The 22,023-nt window shown below is 41.6% G+C and overlaps 2 protein-coding genes across 5 annotated transcripts; one reads left to right on the forward strand and one right to left on the reverse strand.

The window, feature by feature from the left end:
- Positions 1-682: 682 nt before the first annotated feature.
- On the reverse strand, positions 683-21,923 carry ccdc13 (coiled-coil domain containing 13). 4 transcript variants are annotated; one of them, XM_053629981.1, is made up of 16 exons: positions 21,807-21,923; positions 14,409-14,780; positions 13,240-13,382; positions 13,023-13,097; positions 12,654-12,767; positions 12,353-12,457; positions 11,982-12,146; positions 11,458-11,634; positions 10,328-10,465; positions 8,509-8,706; positions 8,273-8,361; positions 8,100-8,174; positions 7,400-7,531; positions 7,111-7,253; positions 2,789-2,882; positions 683-2,687 (listed from the first exon to the last, which is right to left on the reverse strand). In XM_053629981.1, the coding sequence occupies exons 2-16, from the start codon at positions 14,776-14,778 to the stop codon at positions 2,519-2,521; spliced, it is 2,187 nt and encodes a 728-aa protein (XP_053485956.1). In that variant the 5' UTR covers positions 14,779-14,780; positions 21,807-21,923; the 3' UTR covers positions 683-2,518. The 4 variants fall into 4 exon arrangements, with proteins under 4 accessions (XP_053485956.1, XP_053485957.1, XP_053485955.1 ...); XM_053629982.1 differs by lacking the exon at positions 21,807-21,923 and adding an exon at positions 15,419-15,615; XM_053629980.1 differs by having other exon boundaries at positions 684-2,687; positions 21,698-21,899.
- LOC128610579 (uncharacterized) lies at positions 15,955-21,702 on the forward strand. Its single transcript, XM_053629988.1, has 2 exons — positions 15,955-16,292; positions 16,629-21,702. Exon 2 carries the CDS (start codon positions 17,535-17,537, stop codon positions 18,468-18,470), a length of 936 nt encoding a protein of 311 aa, XP_053485963.1. The 5' UTR covers positions 15,955-16,292; positions 16,629-17,534; the 3' UTR covers positions 18,471-21,702.
- Positions 21,924-22,023: the final 100 nt, after the last annotated feature.

Here is a 22,023-nt window from a genome sequence, read left to right on the forward strand (position 1 = left end):
CGCTGCCACTGGGTCGAGTGTAATCGACCGAAAGCAGGACGGATGGCTGCTAATTGGAAATGACGGCTGATTGTTTACGGTGGGGGATGAAGCTCCCGAGCGAAAGCGCATGGATCACCTCCAGGCCAAAAAAACGTCACTCAACACCACACTACACACACACACACACACACACACTTTCACATACAGGCAGCTTTCTGTGGACTGCAGATGAATAAGAGGCCCGTTCTTTTGGGATGTTTTCAAGCTGAAGTCTCTCTGGGTTCCGGGAAGACGAAAAAATCACGGCGCTTGACGACGAGCACGAACTTAAACTAGGTGTGGTGGCTCCGTGGGGAGGGAAGCGGTGTGGATGTGCGTGAAGGCGGAGAACCTGCGGCTGCTTACCAGTCCCTGGAGTGTGAGGAGTGTAAAACACACTCTAAACACCTTCACGAGGACAGCGTGAGCTGGCGAAAACAAGCTCAGGGACCGCAGCGTCTCCACTGGACGGGAAAGCCAGGATGTTTTTTTTAGAGAGTTTTGTTTGTCGTTCTGATTTGCAGCGTGCAAGAGCCAAACGCTGATGATGCGCAACATGCGTCAGAAAAGACGGGGCCAGTGAAATGTAAAAATATTTATTAAAAATTAAATATTATTTTACTGGGATTTATACACGGGGACGCTGTTTATTTTCATTCTGTCAAGTGGGATCTACTGAGTAACCAAAAAGCTGCCACAGTATTACACTTTAAAAGAATTATTTTTATTTTTATTTCAGTTAGCAGAGGCTCAGGAGAAACAAACAAGCGTCTTTTTAGCCTTCCAAGCCTAACTGCTGGTGAAGGTAATTAAAACAAAGCTGTCCGGTTTCCCCACAGTTCTTATCGGCTCATAACGCCGGCCATACTGACATCTTATCTCTGCCTTGTCCGTATCCGATCAGTTATTTCACCGGGATTAGCACAGTGTCATTAACATCAGCGCAGGATCTATTAGGAGCTTCAGTTTCAATACGCAGAAAGATGGAAGTCCACTAACTTGTTGTAAGATTTGGGACCTCTAGGTTAGACACAGAGGAGGCCACGATCTGGAGACTAGAAGATGAAGAAATCTAGGATCTGGTAGCCATGCAGTGTGGAGGTTAACATCTGGGAAATGGAATCTACAACATATGGCCTGAGGATAAAGATTAGGGGTCTGGAGACTAAGATCTAATAGAAAATTATAAGGACGCTAAAATCCAGGACTGAGCTTAAAATCTAGGATATAGTAGCTAAGATAACATGGAGTACGATAACATGGGGTCTGTAGATACTATGATCTTGAGCTTGAAGACTAACATCTGATATATGGAGGCCAGAATGTTGGGCCTGGAAGTGAATGCTAAAGTTTTGGGGCTAGAAGCTAAGGTCTGTGGCCAAGATCTCAAGTCTTGAGGCAAAGCTTTAGATCTTAGAGGTTAGGATTTGGAAATTATGCCGTTGTGACTAGGGTCTGGGATATGAACACTACAATTTGGAGCCCAGAAACTTCAGATCTGAGACTAAGAGGCTCATATTTTTGTTACATGGGGTAAAATCTACTGGGCAAAGATACAGGGCTACGATTATAGAAAATATTTATGAAGTATAATCAATATGTGTAACTAACATTTGGATATGTTAATGAAGTGTATTCAATATGTATAACCAACATTTAGAATTATTACATAAGCATAATCGAATAATCAATAGGAGTTAAAAAGCATAATCTATATGTATAATCAATAGTTAGAAGCAAGACCTGAATCCATAGAACAATGTTTGATCAAGTTATATTCTGAGTGTGGACTGAGTTAGATGAATTCTGTGTTTTACTGAACAATAACACAATAATTGTTCTTTCTGTACCAGCCTGTATCTTCCTCCACAGAAGCAGATAACTTTGAGGCAGATACCAACTCACACGTTAGGATAAGACTTAAAAAAAGGCGAGTGTGGATCAAGGTCAGGACTCAGCCTGAGTGAAACCTTTTTAAAAAAAAGAAGAAACCATGTCCTCATGAAACCTTATGAAGAAAAACAACTAACTGCGCATGCTCCACAAATTTAAGATAACACACAGACATGAATATTTAATTGTGGCAAAGAAGATTGGTCTGATTTAATGAGGAAAGGCAAAACCCCACCTAAGATGAGAAGAGTACCTTTCACTCTGAAGAAATGTATAGAAAGGTAGAAAAAGGGCTGTGTGTGTTTGCATAATTTGGACTTTCTGCAGACTGTCTCACATTATTGTTTCTATAAAGTTTATCTACTTTTTGACATCTACTAACTCTCTGTCTCTGAAGTTTTTTGACTTAGGCTGGAAAGATTGTTTTCCACAACACGATCTAGAGCATCTATGCTAACATCCAGGACAAATTTCTAATATTTGGAGCCTAGATGCTAAAATCCTGGCCATGGAAAGTAAAATCTCATATAGACTGCTAGGATTTGTAGCCTAGATGCTCTGAGTCTCCAGGAGTTCAGATCTGATGGATAGGTAGACTCCTGTGCTACAGTTCCTGATTTGAGCTCTGTTTGTGCTGCCGGAGAGCCTGAAGGAAGACTTGCTTGACCTGGCTGATCATGGTGCTGTAGAGCTGCAGGTCTTCCTCTTTAGCCTGCATGACTTGTTTCAAAGATGACCTCAGACCCTCCAGCTCCTCCTTCTGGGTAGCAACTCTACAGCAACACAAGGAGGTCAGTTAAGCTGTAGATCATTTTCAGTTACATTGCTACCTAAATAAACTGGAACCTTTGGAGAAATGAAGACTTGTACTCACCGTGTACTGAGTTCACTGATCTGAGCGTCATGCATTGACTCCACAGCTCTTCGGGGTGAAAGACCCTCCTGTTTCTCAGGTACATTTAAGCTACCTGCAATAAACACAATCAGTTATGAACCACATAAATACTACACACAACATATACAGCCGAGATCAACAAGTTTATACCTGAAAATACTTTTCAATACACCTGTATTGTAGTAAAGTTAAACCTGCATTGTAGTAAAGCTACACCTCTATTGTAGTAAAGTTACACCTGTACTGTAGTAAAGCTACACCTGTACTGTAGTAAAGCTACACCTCTATTGTAGTAAAGTTACACCTGTACTGTAGTAAAGCTACACCTGTACTGTAGTAAAGCTACACCTCTATTGTAGTAAAGTTACACCTGTACTGTAGTAAAGCTACACCTCTATTGTAGTAAAGCTACACCTGTACTGTAGTAAAGCTACACCTCTATTGTAGTAAAGTTACACCTGTACTGTAGTAAAGCTACACCTCTATTGTAGTAAAGCTACACCTGTACTGTAGTAAAGCTACACCTCTATTGTAGTAAAGTTACACCTGTATTGTAGTAAAGTTAAACCTGTACTGTAGTAAAGTTAAACCTGCATTGTAGTAAAGCTACACCTCTATTGTAGTAAAGCTACACCTGTACTGTAGTAAAGCTACACCTATACTGTAGTAAAGTTAAACCTGCATTGTAGTAAAGCTACACCTGTACTGTAGTAAAGCTACACCTGTACTGTAGTAAAGTTACACCTCTATTGTAGTAAAGTTACACCTGTACTGTAGTAAAGTTACACCTGTACTGTAGTAAAGCTACACCTGTACTGTAGTAAAGTTAAACCTGCATTGTAGTAAAGTTACACCTGTATTGTAGTAAAGCTACACATGTACTGTAGTAAAGCTACACCTCTATTGTAGTAAAGCTACACCTCTATTGTAGTAAAGCTACACCTGTACTGTAGTAAAGCTACACCTGTACTGTAGTAAAGTTACACCTCTATTGTAGTAAAGCTACACCTGTACTGTAGTAAAGCTACACCTGTACTGTAGTAAAGTTACACCTCTATTGTAGTAAAGCTACACCTGTACTGTAGTAAAGTTACACCTGTACTGTAGTAAAGCTACACCTCTATTGTAGTAAAGCTACACCTGTACTGTAGTAAAGCTACACCTCTATTGTAGTAAAGTTACACCTGTACTGTAGTAAAGTTAAACCTGTACTGTAGTAAAGTTAAACCTGCATTGTAGTAAAGCTACACCTGTACTGTAGTAAAGCTGCACTTGTACTGTAGTATAGTTACACCTCTATTGTAGTAAAGCTACACCTGTACTGTAGTAAAGCTGCACCTGTACTGTAGTATAGTTACACCTCTATTGTAGTAAAGCTACACCTGTACTGTAGTAAAGCTACACCTGTACTGTAGTAAAGTTGCACCTGTACTGTAGTAAAGCTACACCTCTATTGTAGTAAAGCTACACCTGTACTGTAGTAAAGTTACACCTCTATTGTAGTAAAGTTACACCTGTACTGTAGTAAAGCTACACCTCTATTGTAGTAAAGTTACACCTGTACTGTAGTAAAGTTACACCTGTACTGTAGTAAAGCTACACCTCTATTGTAGTAAAGTTACACCTGTACTGTAGTAAAGCTACACCTCTATTGTAGTAAAGCTACACCTGTACTGTAGTAAAGCTACACCTCTATTGTAGTAAAGTTACACCTGTACTGTAGTAAAGTTAAACCTGCATTGTAGTAAAGCTACACCTCTATTGTAGTAAAGCTACACCTGTACTGTAGTAAAGCTGCACCTGTACTGTAGTAAAGTTACACCTCTATTGTAGTAAAGTTACACCTGTACTGTAGTAAAGCTACACCTGTACTGTAGTAAAGTTAAACCTGTACTGTAGTAAAGTTAAACCTGCATTGTAGTAAAGATAAACCTGTATTGTAGTAAAGCTACACATGTACTGTAGTAAAGCTACACCTCTATTGTAGTAAAGCTACACCTGTACTGTAGTAAAGCTACACCTGTACTGTAGTAAAGTTACACCTCTATTGTAGTAAAGCTACACCTGTACTGTAGTAAAGTTACACCTGTACTGTAGTAAAGCTACACCTCTATTGTAGTAAAGCTACACCTGTACTGTAGTAAAGCTACACCTCTATTGTAGTAAAGTTACACCTGTACTGTAGTAAAGCTACACCTCTATTGTAGTAAAGCTACACCTGTACTGTAGTAAAGCTACACCTCTATTGTAGTAAAGTTACACCTGTACTGTAGTAAAGTTAAACCTGCATTGTAGTAAAGCTACACCTGTACTGTAGTAAAGCTGCACCTGTACTGTAGTATAGTTACACCTCTATTGTAGTAAAGCTACACCTGTACTGTAGTAAAGCTACACCTGTACTGTAGTAAAGTTGCACCTGTACTGTAGTAAAGCTACACCTCTATTGTAGTAAAGCTACACCTGTACTGTAGTAAAGTTACACCTGTATTGTAGTAAAGCTACACCTGTACTGTAGTAAAGCTACACCTCTATTGTAGTAAAGTTACACCTGTACTGTAGTAAAGCTACACCTCTATTGTAGTAAAGTTACACCTGTACTGTAGTAAAGTTACACCTGTACTGTAGTAAAGCTACACCTCTATTGTAGTAAAGTTACACCTGTACTGTAGTAAAGCTACACCTCTATTGTAGTAAAGCTACACCTGTACTGTAGTAAAGCTACACCTCTATTGTAGTAAAGTTACACCTGTACTGTAGTAAAGTTAAACCTGCATTGTAGTAAAGCTACACCTCTATTGTAGTAAAGCTACACCTGTACTGTAGTAAAGCTGCACCTGTACTGTAGTATAGTTACACCTCTATTGTAGTAAAGCTACACCTGTACTGTAGTAAAGCTACACCTGTACTGTAGTAAAGTTGCACCTGTACTGTAGTAAAGCTACACCTCTATTGTAGTAAAGCTACACCTGTACTGTAGTAAAGTTACACCTGTATTGTAGTAAAGCTACACCTGTACTGTAGTAAAGCTACACCTCTATTGTAGTAAAGTTACACCTGTACTGTAGTAAAGCTACACCTCTATTGTAGTAAAGTTACACCTGTACTGTAGTAAAGTTACACCTGTACTGTAGTAAAGTTACACCTGTACTGTAGTAAAGCTGCACCTGTACTGTAGTATAGTTACACCTCTATTGTAGTAAAGCTACACCTGTACTGTAGTAAAGCTACACCTGTACTGTAGTAAAGTTGCACCTGTACTGTAGTAAAGCTACACCTCTATTGTAGTAAAGCTACACCTGTACTGTAGTAAAGTTACACCTGTATTGTAGTAAAGCTACACCTGTACTGTAGTAAAGCTACACCTCTATTGTAGTAAAGTTACACCTGTACTGTAGTAAAGCTACACCTCTATTGTAGTAAAGTTACATCTGTACTGTAGTAAAGTTACACCTGTACTGTAGTAAAGTTACACCTGTACTGTAGTAAAGCTACACCTCTATTGTAGTAAAGTTACACCTGTACTGTAGTAAAGCTACACCTCTATTGTAGTAAAGCTACACCTGTACTGTAGTAAAGCTACACCTCTATTGTAGTAAAGTTACACCTGTACTGTAGTAAAGTTAAACCTGCAATGTAGTAAAGCTACACCTCTATTGTAGTAAAGCTACACCTGTACTGTAGTAAAGCTGCACCTGTACTGTAGTAAAACTACACCTGTACTGTAGTAAAGCTGCACCTGTACTGTAGTAAAGTTACACCTGTACTGTAGTAAAGCTACACCTCTATTGTAGTAAAGCTACACCTGTACTGTAGTAAAGCTACACCTGTACTGTAGTAAAGCTGCACCTGTACTGTAGTAAAACTACACCTGTACTGTAGTAAAGTTACACCTGTACTGTAGTAAAGCTACACCTCTATTGTAGTAAAGTTACACCTGTACTGTAGTAAAGCTACACCTCTATTGTAGTAAAGCTACACCTGTACTGTAGTAAAGCTACACCTGTACTGTAGTAAAGTTACACCTGTACTGTAGTAAAGCTACAACTCTATTGTAGTAAAGTTACACCTGTACTGTAGTAAAGTTACACCTGTACTGTAGTAAAGCTACACCTCTATTGTAGTAAAGTTACACCTGTACTGTAGTAAAGCTACACCTCTATTGTAGTAAAGCTACACCTGTACTGTAGTAAAGTTACACCTGTACTGTAGTAAAGCTACACCTCTATTGCAGTAAAGTTACACCTGTACTGTAGTAAAGCTACACCTGTACTGTAGAAAAGCTACACCTGTACAGTGTGTACCTGTCATGCTGCGACTGACTCTTTGTGCTTTTTCAGGGTCTAGCTTCAGTCTCTGCAGCTGCTGCTCCAGAACTACACAGCGGCGCCGCTCATCCCGAAGCTTCTGCTCGGCCTCTGCACACTTCTGAATCTCCTCTACTTCTCTATACGAAAAAATGTGATGTGAGTGGCTACATCAAAAAAATAATTACTTTTGTGTGATGTCACAAAAATAAAGTCCAAATCAAAAGAGAACAGTTATTTAAATAAAGTAAAGAATATGCCACCATGGGCCCTTTTTTCAGCAGACCTCCTCTGTTGAACTTTAGTGAGCTCCAGCAGTCGGTCTCTCTCCACGGTAGCCGCCTGACACAGAGCTTTAAACTCCGAACACTGCACCTGCAGAGCGGCACACGCAGAGCATGCTGCCTCCGACTGCTCTCTGCCGTAATACACAAAACATACACACAATTTACTAGAAAAAAAAAACAAACAGTGTGAACTGGAGCCTCAGATAGACTTCATCTTAAATAATGCATTCTTAAATAATAATGAATAATCATTATCATACGCTGAGCAACCTTACTGACTGGAGTAACATATCTACTGTAACACAAACTACCATAACTGCTGGTGTAACACGCCTACCATAAACATACTAACACAGTGGAAAACAACTGCAAGTGATGAAATTGTATCTGCTATGAACATACTAACAAACATACTAACTTCCATAACTGCTATAGTAGCAAGCCTATCGTAAACACGCTAACAAATGTCCAAACTAGCATCACTAGTGATGTAGTACACTGCAAACAAACTACCAATTGCACAAACTACCGTAAACACACTAGCAAAGGGGCAGGTTACAGCTGAGATGATGCAAAAACAACGTAATGGTACGTTAGAGTATATAGGTACAGTATGATAGGTAAATTAGTGGAACTAATAGATACGTTAGTGACAAATAATGGAATCAAGCTGTTAGAAGGATGACTTTAGTAACTGACCTGAGATCAGTGGTGTTTCCAGGAGACAGTGTCAGAGCTGACTCAACAAGTCTGTGTCCCAGTTTTGAGACTGACCTAAAAAATGGTCAAGAAAAACAAACCAACATGATTTAGATATAGTGTGTGTGTGTGTGTGTGTGTGTGTGTGTGTCCTTATAAAGAATGTGCGAGACCTGGCAGAGCTGGACCTCCTGTCTCCTTCCTCATTAACCATCAGGTCGGCGTGGCTAATGTTCACCTTTGTATCTCCTGCCTCCTGTTTCTGCAGCAACACAATGGCCATATTTTAATTCTTCGTTTCATTACCTCTGTAAATTCCTAGGCAATCATAAAACGTGAGAGTGTGAAGTGTGTTTAAGGTGAGTGTAAAGTGAAGTGTGTGTGTGTGTGTGTGTGTGTGTGTGTTTACGGTGAGTGTGAGCTGCTGGATCTCCTGCTCGAGCTCCTGAACTTTCTCCTCTCTCTCCTTCACCATCAGTTTGAGTTGTGCTATCAGGTCATTGTGTCTCTGAGCCTCCTGTAGGTCCCGCTTCTGCTCTGTATCTTCGCGCGGCCCCTCTTTCTGACCCAGATGACTCAACACAGCCTGCAGGTGAGCCTGCTGCTTCTGCACACACACACACACACACACACACACACACACACACACACACACACACACACACACATTTTTAACCCAAATAAAAAAGAGCACACATTCGGTTCTAACAAGGTGTCTGCATAGTGGCTATTTGATGTGTGTGTGTGTGTGTGTGTGTGTGTGTGTGTGTGTGTAACAAAGCCCTTTGTCAGGGCTTTAGCTAACTGCCTACAACTAAACATCTGTTATAAAGTGTGAAGAACCTAACAACAGCGCAAGCATTAAAAATAGTATGGAAGAATGATAGAATCTTGCGTGTGTGAAGTATTGCTACCACAAGGCAATTACGAATCAGAATCAATACCCACTGCGATGCTTTCAAGAAACTGCTTACTCTCCAAAGATCAAGACTAGACCTATTAGTCTCTGGAGTGGGTTAAAAAGCCATAAAACCCTTGGACAAAATTGGTGAAATTAGGGACTGGGACCGTCACTGGTGAACACCAGGAGTATTGAATTAAAATCCAAAGCGATCCGACAGTATTTATTGTACAAACAACATAAAAAATATGACTATATTAAACATAAATAAAAACTGAGTAAAGTTATAATCTTCTGAACAAAACACATAATACTTGCTGTAGGAAGAATGAATATAAATTGGTCCATCCATTCATCAGTAAAAGCTCTATTTTCTGGAGCTACTTTTCTGTTTTGGAGTAAGCCATGCTGTAAATCCTTTCTAGCTGCCTTTGTATTTTGTTTGTTTGTTTGCCTACTTTTTGTGCAGACAAAAATATGCTATACAATAGTTCATGTATAGTATGAATAGTTCAAGTACAAGACAAGTTATTGACAGTCTAGAGTTAGTATGCATTGTAAACACTGAGAGATTGACTCGGTTGAGGGAAGTGCTCTGAAAAAAATGCTCCATTAATGTGATTGTTCATGCTCATGAATTTATCAGAAATGTGTCACAGTCCTCTTAAAACCGTCGTTTGGTCCCCATCCAGACGACGGTCCACCTTTTAGTGATGCCTTTTAGTCTACACTGTCCAACGTATAGAAACTGTGGAGATTCCATGGCTTGGTGTCATACTATCAGCTTTTTTTTCAGACGCGTTCCCTGAGTAAACAAAGCCCCTCCAGAGACACCAACACAAGTGGAGTCAGACCTGTATCTTTCCAAATATGATGATGTCATTGCATTCTCTAGCCACAGTCTCTGTAAACCTGAATACAATTACTGTTTAAAGCGAACTACAACCAGGGTTGTAGGAGCAGTTCTTCTGCTGCTTTGGTACACTAGAGTAGCTCAACACTGTATGGAATCAGAAGAACCAGAAAACACAGGTGTATTCCACGTTTGAGGGCAGTGGTAGCAGTGGTTAAAATGATGGATTATGAGTCAGAAGGTCAGCAGTTCAAATCCTTTTTCTGTAGTTACAAAGCCGTTTAGAAGGTCAGCAGTTCAAATCCCAGCACTACCAACACCCTTGAGCAAGGGCCCTTAAATACCATCTGACCAGTAACCTTATGATGCACCTCTTTAAAATGGTGCTGAGGCAGACACTATGTTGGATTGTGTGTGTGTGTGTGTGTGTGTGTGTGTGTGTGTGTGTAGGACCTGCAACTCGGAATCAAGCACCTCAGGGTTCCCAAATGGTTCTGGCACTGGAAGGGAATTGGGAAGGGAATTGTAGCAGGTCTGGTCTGATTGGGGACACAGCATATGATTATGGTGGTACATCAGGTCCAGCTCCACCTGTACTACCACCCTGTCCTGCTGAAGGACGAGTACTTTGGTGTCACCACATTATATTTCAACGCTCTCTTGCACCATTTGTGTTGTTTTGAAAAAAATAATCAGTGGGTTCACCGACTAGCTTTACAATTAATCTTAGTAAATTCTCTTCTATCTATTAAAAGGTATTTTGTCCGCTCACGGAGCAGCGATGCTTTATGATGCATGGTAAATAAAATAATTTGCGTCCTAGGTTAGTTGTGTCTAACTAACACTGAGGTAATGAATGTCCTCTCCTGTTTAATCAGGACCTCACTTGGCTCATTTCAGCACTTCCTGTCCTCATTAGCACGCTGTGTCAAGGCTAATAGTGTACAGTCAGGAATTCATACTTTTCCATCCTGAGGTTAAGTAACCTCATAAATAAACATAAACTTTTAAATATATGTAACCCCCCCCCCCCCCACGTGTGTATGTATATGTGTGTGCATATGTGTAGGTGTGTATGTGTGTGTGTGTATGTATATGTGTGTATGTGTATATGTATGTGTATATGTGTGTGTGTGTTTGTGTGGGTGTATATATGTATATGTGTGTGTGTGTGTGTGTCCATCCATCCATTCATCTTAAATACCGCTTATCCTTTTCAGGGTTTCGGGGAAACCTGGAGCCTATCCCAGGGAGCATCGGGCACAAGACAGGGTACACCCTGGACAGGGTGTGTGTGTGTGTGTGTGTGTGTATGTATATGTGTGTGTGTGTGTGTGTGTGTATATATATATATATATATATATATATATATATATATATATATATATATATATATATATATATGTATATGTGTGTGTATGTGTGTATGTATGTGTGTGGGTCTATGTGTATGTATATGTGTGTGTGTATATATGTATGTGTGTCTATGTGTATATGTATGTGTGTGTATGTGTGTGTGTCTATGTGTATGTATATTTGTGTATGTGTATATATATGTGTATGTATATGCGTGTATGTGTATATATGTGTGTGTGTGTGTGTACCAGCATTGCGTCGATGAGCTCGTTGTCATGACGACCCTTCTCGGTCAGTGTGGACAGTTGACTTTTGAGGGTTTTCAGCTCGGCAGTCAGGATGTGATTCCTTGCTTTGCTGCTCTCCAGCTTCTTCTTCACCTCAGCGTGTTCACTAAGTATGAGCTCATACTCCACACTCAGCTTCTACACACACACACACACACACACACACACACACACACACACACACACACATACAGTTTAACACAGCCCTTCGTGTTAAACACAGACACCTGATCCTGAATATGTCTCTCCATATTAGACCTTTAGTTAACTGATGATGTCATACCACAGACTATGTGTTATCACAAGACGTTTCCTGTGTACGTTCCTGTGCTTTTTGAAAATAAAAAAGCATTATATTATTAAACCTCCCTGCAGGTAGGAGCCTCAGGAGTGCGCACTCTGTCCCTTGTCTAATATTACCTCAGTATGATTTCATGTGTGTGTGTGTGTGTGTGTGTGAGCGTGTGTGTGTGCGTGTGTGTTACCTCCAGCGCCTCCTTCCTGTCTCTCTCCAGGGTGCGGATATAGCTCTGGTTCTTGTCCTGGTTCCTCTGGCGGACTCCCTTTCCCAGGTTGCACTGCTCCGGGCTGAATTCTCCTGGCTGCTTCCTGTTGGATGCCGAGCTCAGCTGCTGTTCCAGATCCCTCACCTGCGATAAATTCATCATCATCATCATGAGTCCATATGTGGAAACGAGAGCAGGCATGCCGATAAGTCCATACCAGACACACCTTCCTCAGTGGACTACCAGAATGAGTGTTAAACACATGACATGTGAGTGTTATTGCATCATAAGTTATAAGAGCCAATCAGATTTGAGTATGCAAATGAGGTGTTTATGTGTGTCACGCTCACTCGGCTCTGCAGGGCCAGAATCTGCTGCGCTCGTCCTCTCCAGCTTCCTGGATTACCGAGGATCTGCTGAATACACACGTCCTCCCCGACCTCACTGCTCAGAACCTGTTACACACATACACACACACACACTATAAAGAAATCTGACTTTCTGGGTGCTTTAAAAAGAGGTTACTCAAAGGCTCTTTGGATCATTTAGGGATCTTTGCTTCCAAACAAGGTTCTACTTAGAAGTCTCTCTGAAAGAGAACCCATGAATTAATTCTGAATGAATCTGTCAGGTGATCAGACTGACGCTTACCTTCTGTGCGACCTTCAGCTCCTGTCTGAGAGCCTGGATCTGGTTTCGGTATTCACTCATTTTAAACTGGGCCGTGTTCAGTTTCTCCTGTAGAGACTTCACCAGCGGAGTAGCCTAAAACACACACACACACACGAACACACACACACTACTTTGCAAGCGAGTAATCACAACTGCAGCTGCAACAAAACAGTGAGGTGATCTGCTCAAGGAGTCATTTACAAATGCAAGTGAACTGCCTGAGGAGTCATTTATTAATGTACACGAACCACTTAAGGAGTCGTTTATAAATCTAAGTGAACTGCTCAAGGAATCATATTAAATATAAGTGATTTGCTTGAGGAGTCATTTATAATAGTGCTGCAGTACCTCTTGCTGTGAGCTCCTCAGGCCCAATTTGTGGTCTGCTTTCACTCCATTACTGAATACTGCTGTATCTTGCCGCTGCATACACACACGCATACACACACGCACACACACGCATACACACACAGAGATAGTTATTTGTGAGATATCTATCATGGTATATGGTTGTACTGATATATTTCCCATCTCTCCTCCCCTCAGTAAGTCAGGGAGTGTTTACCTCTCTCTCTAGCTCTCTCACTCTGTTGTTCAGCTGTTTGCTCTTGGCTTTCTCTCTCTCCATCTCTGCTGAGAGTTCACGGTTCTTCTTCGAAAGCTCCACGATCTTGGTTGCTGCCGCATCTCCTGCCAGTCCTACTGTGCCTTCACACAGCACAATCACATAAATTGCATTGAAGAGTACAAAAAAACTGCTCTGTGTGTGTCTATATGTGTGTGTGACTCACACATCTCTGTGTGTAAAGGATTTGTGTTCACGCTAATGTCAACGCTTTCCCTGTACACTCAGATGATGGGAACTAAACTGTACACTTCCTAGTACAAACACCCCATCCCTGGGGTTCGGAGCCTGAAGGGGACATCTTTGTACCTTCAGTCACCAGGGCAAGGTCAGGTCTGTACCTCTGGAACTCATTTAAGGTACATAATGGATACATAATATAAGTGAATTGCTTGAGGAGTCAGTTACAAATATCAGTGAATCACCAATGGAGTCGTTTACAAATACCAGCGAATTACATGATGAGTCATTCATAAAAATTAGGGAACCGCCTAAAGAGTCGTTTACTAATATCTGTGAATCACATGAGGAGTCGTTTACAAATATCAGCGAATCACTTGACGAGTCATTCATAAAAATCAGGGAACCGCCTAAGGAGTCGTTTACTATAGCAGTGAATCACCTGAGGAGTCATTTATAAAAATCCGAACTGCCCAAGGTAGAGTAGCAGTAAAATCAGCTGTAGTACACCTACACAAAAATCATTCCCAACTGAGTCACTGTAATGTTTATAGTTCTTGTTACAACAGAAATTGTAGACACTGACTGCTCGTTCACTTTCCCTTTGTTTGTCACAGTCAGTTTTTGTGATAATTGGTTAGATTTATTTTCCAATTATTTGCTTTAAAACAAGGTCTTGGTGACCAACTGTCCCATAAATAAAAAGTCTTGACCTGCTCTTTCTACCCGCAACACCGGTCCAAAAACTATGCCTAAAAAAGCTCCACAGCCGTAGCAACCCTGACTACAAATTAATGTGCAAGACGTGTAAGCAGATGCATCTACCACCTCCAGCCACAAGGGGGAGACATGATTGTGTCTCTAGATTAACAAGGACAAGACCAGACTTGTGGTGTAAAGCAAAATGTTCTTTTTCCTCAGTTCCTCACCCACTAAAGCCATCCTGTCCTCCTCCCTCTTCTTCTTCAGGTACTTGATCTCAAACTCCTTCTCACTCAGGAGTTTATGGAGTCGTCCGTTCTCATCCCGCAGCTCCCTGACCCGCTCCTGGAGCTGATCGTTCTCCTTCTTCAGCAGTCTGGAGCTGGAGGTAGACCGCACCAGCAAGGAGTCCCCCTTGTCCTCCTCGTCCCCAAACAGGTCCAGACTCTCCTGGCCGTTCGAGCTCATCTCGTCCTTCTCAAAAGAGATCTGTTTCTTTTTCTCCAGCCGCTCATGAAGACGCTGCACCTGCTGTTCCTGCAGGGTCTGAAACTGGAGCCTCAGCTGCTCCTTTATCCTGTCCTTCTCAGCCTCCATTACTGCAGGAGAGGAAGAAGAAGAAGAAAGTACACACTCCTAATACTACTACTAATACTAATACTAATAATAATATTAATAATAATAATAATTCACAAAAATAATAAAACAATAATTTGAAAGCTAAGTACAATAAACTATAGGTGCGAATAAAAAATAATATTTTGCTTTTTCATAACAAATCTGATCTGGAACACAATTAGGATATAATTTATAATGATAAACGAATAAACTCGTGATAGTTAAGTGTCAAATTCTCATAACCGTTTTCATACTTGTGAGGGAAATTATTAATTTTTACTTTGTAATAGTTTTGTTCTTGTTCTGTTCATTCTCATCAGAGGATAATGCCTAAGAAGGCCATGTGATGTCAGTGAGATCAATACAGAATGTTTATCTGCATGCAGAGACACAAACATGTTCTTCTGTTCAAGGTTCATCTAAACATCTTCCAAGATCCTAAAACAAAGTCTGTTTGAACTGCCTCAAACTGCTTCTTATCGGTACACAGGAGTGTGTCATGCTCTGTGTTTCATATATATAGTAGTGGTTCAGCACAAGCGCTTCAGAGCGCTCTCATTATTCTCTCCTGCTTTCTTCTGTCCTGTATTAACCATCTATCAGTAATAAACCTTTTTACCAGAGGACGAGCCTGCAAGTGTTGTCTAATTTCCACGACAATTTGGCATCTACTGGGTGGGCTGCGCGAGTCTTTTCAGCTTTTCTGGACAACAAGCAAACCGAAGGATGCTCGTGGAAAAGTTTCACCCTGAAGTTTGCCCTTTATTGTCCAGAGCGAAAGACTGATGCAACCTCACCACTGACTGGTAGGAATCATCAACAATTTAGAATTAGAATTAGAATTTTATAAAGTCATTGTGTATTGCTGTCTGTGTGGAAGGGAGTCACTGACTACGTTTACATGGACAGCAGTAATCTAATTATTGACCTTACTCTGAGTAAGATAATAATGTGATTAAGGTGTTTACACGAGTCGATTTTAGAATACTCCTGTCATGTTCCCGTTTTACATGTTCTAGAACATAATTAGATTAACAGCGAGTAGACTAATTCGAGTAGACCTTAATTAGATTAAGGTAAGTAAAAATTGCTGTTTACATGGTAGTTTCTTAATCACAGTATTGTCTTAATCGGGTTAAGAATGGATTATTGTTGTTCATGTAAACGCAGCTAATGATATAAGAAATGTGTGTATTACATTGAGAGAGAAGTATTACATGGAGCGATTTCTTATAAGAAGTTCCAGGAAGTCTTAGAAGTCTGTTCGATGAATGTGGTGTAAGAAGATCTCTGAGATAAGAAGGAGCTTGATCATTAAGAGTTTTAAAAACAAGCATCAGAATCTTAAACTGAATCCTAACACGGACTGGGAGCCAATGGAGCGATGCTAAAATTAGGGTGACACGATCGAATTTCTCTGCCCTGGTCAACAGCCTTGCAGCTGCATTCTGAACCATCTGGAGACGAGCCAGAGATGACTGAGGAAGACCCAAGTATAATGAATTATAATAATCTAAGCGTGAAGTGATAAAAGCATGAATAACCTTCTCCAAATCTCAGAAAGACAAAAATGTTTTAAGTTTAGAAATAATCCGTAGTTGATAAAAACTATTCTTAACAGCCAAATTTATTTTCTTGGTTAAGCATAATTCTGAGTCCAGAATGATGCTAAGGTTCCCAACCTGGGAAGAAATTGAAGGGAAATGGTTGCAAAGCTCATTAATGAGACCATCTCTCAATCTCAGGGGGCCAAAAACAATTGTTTCAATTTTGTCTTCATTAAGTTAAATAAAATTATTTGTTAACCATTTTTTTAATATCGCCACCAGTCACCAGCTTTCAATGGAATATACAACTGGGTATCATCAGCATATAAATGAAAAGAGACATTGTGTGCCCTATTAATATTCCCCAACGGACACATATATAAGTTAAAAAGAAGTGGGCCCAGAATGGAGCCTTGAGGTACACCACTAATAATAGGAGCGGAAGATGAGGAAAATTACTCAACGCTACCGAGAAGGCGCTGTCCTTAAAATATGACCTGAACCATTGAAGGGGGGTACCCTTGATATCAAACAGATGCTCTAAGCGCCAAAGAAGTATGTTTTCGTCTACAGTATCAAAGGCAGCTGTAAGATCTAGATCTAAGATCATTGGACACTTTTAACAAAGCAGACTCCGTGCTATGAAAAGCAGTGAAACCAGATTGTAAAGGTTCCAATAGCATAGCTGAATTTACAAACAGGAGCAATTGTGACTGCACAACTTTCTCTAACAGCTTTGACAGAAATGATAGCTAAGAGACAGGCCGATAATTATTAAAGCAACCTTCAACCAAACCCTGTTTCTTAAGCGAAGGTTGAACAATAGCATGCTTAAAATACTTCGGGACCACCCCAGCATCCAAAGATGAATTTATCAACACCTGGATACTGGGGACAATTTCAGAAAAAGTTGCTTTCATAATCACAGAGGGAACAACATCAAGTGTAGTGGACGTTATTTTCATCTGGTTAACGGTTAACCAGATCACACAGTTCCTTTAGAGAAACATGCTGAAATTGATCAAAGGAAACCGGTATAGCCAGCGAATTCAGGGACAGGTCTGAGAACTGCGAAGTGAAGGAAGAACGAATGGTAATTACATTATCAGAAAAAAACATTAAAAATCTCTCACAAAGTCCAGCCGAGGGTTCCCCATGGAATTGGCAACTTAAACTGCTCATTTGTTGATGTTGGCACATGATAAGATGAAGGACAACTGTGTTGATTTTATGCTGTCCTCTGTCCTCCATTGCACAGCGCAAGTGCATGAAGGAAGAGACTTTTATTTTGAGAAAGAATGGTTTATGGATATCCCAGAAAGCGAAGAGCTGTACCTATATTGTTGTGACAAATTTTGTGCATGTTCAGTCAAATTGAGTGACACTCAGTTGCATGTATTTTTCATCCCAGAATCAGTGGCTCACGTCTCATTAGCCAAAATAAAGAAACCCACCTCCAACATGTACAGCCTGACGTTGGGAGTTTATAAAAAATTCTTCCAGGAAATGTGCAAGGGTAACCGGGAGGTGATGTGTCATGACAAGGGAATGTTTCTGAACCTCGGGACAAGCCCCACACTCCTAGAGATACACCCACAATTGAAGAAGGTGCCTCTCGGGCTGTGGGCCCAAGGGAAACATGACGTAGGCCTGATCAGACCACCAGTCGTGATCACACCCAAATCTGACTTTCGGCCTAGACAATCTCAATACCCTCTTAAATCAGAAGCTATTGAGGGCATTAGACCAGTTTTCAATTCATTATTGAAGGCAGGGGTCATTGTCCCCTGGTCAGATTCACCACTGCGCACCCCAATATTTCCAGTGAGAGAAGCAAAAAACCCCCCACAACCTGATGAATGGAGATTTGTAGAAGATTTGCAAGCGGTTAATGCAGCAGTCAAACAGAGAGCTCCAGACGTGCCAAATTCTTACACTATATTAAGCCAGGTTCCAGCAAATAGCGAATGGTTTTCAGTCGTAGATTTAGCTAATGCATTTTTCAGAATAACTCTTGATAGAGACAGTTTGGGTTTGCATTTATATTTGACGGATGTCCTTACACCTTCACTCACTTGTGTTAGGGGTATTGTGGGTCACAAACGATATACAACCCATTGCTAAAGGACAGCTTAGCACCTCTACCACTTTCTCCAGGGCTCAGTGTGAAACTGACACCATTAAATTGTTGCAGTATCTCGCTAAGGAAGGACACAAAGCCAAAATTTCAGTATGTACAACAAGAAGTGAGATTTCTAAGGCATGACATTTCTTCAAAGGGACAGAAACTCTCCGCTGAAAGAGTATCTGCAATCCAGAAGATTCCCAAGCCTCTGACAAAGAATCAGGTTCTCTCTTTCCTAGGTATGTGTTCATATCGCAGAACTTTCATTCTGAACTGTTTCATTCTAGAAGCACCGCTCAGAGAGATGGCATATGCGACAGGTTGGACAGCTCATTCTCAGGTAAGTTGGATCGAGTCACTGCAGGGTTTCCCCCCATGAGTACGTGCAGTAGCAGCAGCTGAGAAAGCTGTGGTGGCATCCAGAGACCTGGTAGGTTACTCAGAATTGAACCTCTTGGTTCCACACGAGGTGTCATTACTCATGCTTGAACCTCACACCTGTCCACCCAGCGGTGGCTGCACCATAACACTATACTACTAGACATGCCGAATGTCACTATAAAACGATGTACTGTCCTTAACCCTGCTACTCTTCTTCCAACAGAGGGAGACGGGGAACCACATGATTGTGTCGTACTGACTAACGAACTCTGCTCCCCTAGAGTCGACCTGAAAGATGTTCTATTGGAAAACTCAGATCTGATCCTTTTTGTGGACGGGTCTGCGTCACGTGACCCAGAGTGGGCTATGCAGTAGTGACCGCACACGAGACGGTCTGTCAGGAAGTCTCCCCTCAAAGCTTTCAGCACAAGCAGCTGAACTGTACGCCCTCATAGAGGCATGAAGACATGCTGAGGGACAGTCAGTAAATATCTACACAGACAGTAGATATGCCTTTGGGGTAGTACATGATTTGGGGACAATTTGGAAACACAGGAACTTCCTGATGAGTTCAGGAACACACATAGTCCACCACAAACTAGTCTCTGAGCTGCTGGAAACAGTCCTACTCCCCAGAACTATTGCAGTATGCAAATGTGATGCACACACTAACAAATTAGACCCTGTTTTCCTAGGAAACGGTCGAGCGGACAGTGCAGCAAAGCAAGCAGCTGCATCTATGGTCCCAAAACTCAAGAGAAAATAATCACTCCTTCTTTACAGCTTTCAGACCTCCAAGCATGGGCTATGGTGGAGGAAAAGGCTGTGTGGCGTAAAGCGGGTTGTTCAGTCATTAACGGTGTGTGGCGAGGCCCACAAGGCCGCCCTTGCCTCCCTAAATACATGTTCCTATATTATGCAAAGTTGAATGATAGCTGCGAGAAAGCATTGGTTTCTGTAATTACTCTAAAAAATATATATTTTTGTTTACGCTGTTTGCACAACTCATAACATGGGTTGAGGTTTGAAGGTAGAGAAGGCCACGTCCCTACGTCCAAACAGGACTCAGACAAAGGTGTTGCTTAGAAAAGTAATTCCTAGATGGGGAACTCCCACGAAAAATCTCCAGTAATAATGGCACACCTTTTGTGAGCCATGCACTTAAGTATGTGGGTGAAGATTTGGGTATTGACTGAAAGCAGCACTTTGCATATCATCCAGCTAGTGGTGCGGCGGTAGAGAGAGAAAATGGGACACTAAAAAAAAACAGATTGAGCAAATGCTGTTCTGAAGCAGGCTTAGGATGGGCTTAGCCCCTTTGGGATACTGTTTAGGAGGCGTCCACACACAGGAGTTGGGCCTGTGACAGCTCCTCTTCCTGACGCTGCAGCATGTGATGATGTAATGTTAAATTACTGTGCAACCTTGTCCTGTGCTCTGCACTCTATCCACAAGCAGGTAAAGGCGGCATTTCCAGCTCTAGCCACGGTTCCGCTGCATGATCTGAAGCCCGGAGAGTGGTTCGTGATCAAGGACTTCCGCAGGACCAGGTGGAACAAGCCACGGTGGTCTAGGCCATTCTAGATCCTTTTCATCACTCGCTCTGTGGTAAAGGTCAACCAGAGAGCCACGTGGATGCGTGCCAGACACTGTAGGAGAGTGCCAGAGCCCAGCACTGAGCTGGAGAAGATGGGACTTCGACAGGAGGACTAGAAAGCAATTCTCTATCAAGAGGCCTCTAGGAGGACCTACGCTCACGAGCGACAATATATATACACATATACACACCCACACATGACACACTGCACTCAAACACACATTCTCACACCAAGTGGTATCTAGTAGCCTGCGAAATCACGGACATGTAGTTTTTGGAGAAAATGTTGACGACACGGAAACTGTACTCTTAGGAGGACTGAACTTCATTAGTGCGTACTATATAGCCACGTGACCAGGACAGAGGTTAGACGACATGACTTTGCTACCGCAGATCTTACGCCCCAAAGCTCCCTGACCACAGACTACTGTTGCAGACTAGACACAAATCATTAGATGTTGACCTGCACATCTACTCATACATGCAAACCTATTCCTAATCGTGCACCCTTCTCCGGGTATCTATTAATAAGCCCTGTCATAGAAATAAACTCACAAATCAGTGGGACCGTCCCTGACAACAGTGGGGGTCCAGGGGTAGACCCTTAAACTGGAAAGATAAACCAAAGCGCGATAGTGAAGTTTATTGGGTGGAAGACTTAATGATCAATCACGCCAATCACATCGTTGCAGAAGAAAGAGTGCATAACGCACACACTTTTACCCAAATTTGGTATTTAGCTGATCGTGGTGACGGGACTAAGTGCCTAAGGTTATGTGATTTCTATAGGTCTCACATAAACCCACGAAGTTCTTTAGTAGACTATTGCTGCAGATTGTCAATTAGTAGTTAAAAGCCCGTATGCCAAGATATTGGCCGCCTCTGTAAACTGTTCTGTATCGCCTTTGGTCATAAGAATCATTACCAACAGTGCTACCCACACAACGTCACACGTCCCCTCATCACACAGACACATGATGGTTATTCTATCATTGAACACATGCGGTCTGTGATACACAACCCTCCACAGGCCAGTGAGACGGGGTTTGATTGGCTGAACTCAGTACTCGGGGGATGGGGCTCGTGGATATTAACTGTCTGTCTACCAATAGGTGCAATAATTCTTCCCGTCTTGCTCATTTTGCCTTGTATTGTTTCTGTCATTCACTCAGTTGACATGCTAGCCAATCACAGCGCAGAAGGCGGGATCACGAATACAGGTGTTCTCTAAAGCCTGTCAAATCTTACCGTTCAGGTTGGTGTGAATGGCGCGAGAGCATAAAGCACGCTATAGTGTACTATAATGAGTTTTCAGAGAGGTTATTTATATGTCTAAAAGAAAAAAAAGCAAGCGAACGTCAGCTAGGCGGCAAAACCAGTCCTTCTCTTCCTCTTCCCCTTCCTCTTCGCAGCGCGTGCGTTTCCCCGGCAACGCGTTTCCACGGCGGCGCCGCAGCAACCCGACGTGGTTACGTCATCTCTGTTGGCGGAAGTTAACTCTTAACGCGAGAAAATAATACATTCGTACAGTCGTTGACTCGAATAAAGATTTATTTCATGATCTATTTTAAATA

Source organism: Ictalurus furcatus, chromosome 7 (genome assembly GCF_023375685.1).
Source record: "Ictalurus furcatus strain D&B chromosome 7, Billie_1.0, whole genome shotgun sequence".
In the NCBI taxonomy this organism is placed as follows: Eukaryota; Metazoa; Chordata; class Actinopteri; order Siluriformes; family Ictaluridae; genus Ictalurus; species Ictalurus furcatus.

Coding starts and splice junctions, on each gene's coding strand:
- ccdc13 (XM_053629981.1), bottom strand. CDS start 14,778: ATGGAGGCTGAGAAGGACAGGATAAAGGAGCAGCTGAGGCTCCAGTTT. Junction 12,768..13,022: donor TGAGGAGCTCACAGCAAGAG/GTACTGCAGCAC, acceptor TGTGTGTTTTAG/GCTACTCCGCTGGTGAAGTC. Junction 11,635..11,981: donor ACAGGAAGGAGGCGCTGGAG/GTAACACACACG, acceptor GTGTGTGTGTAG/AAGCTGAGTGTGGAGTATGA.
- LOC128610579 (XM_053629988.1), top strand. CDS start 17,535: ATGTTGGCACATGATAAGATGAAGGACAACTGTGTTGATTTTATGCTG.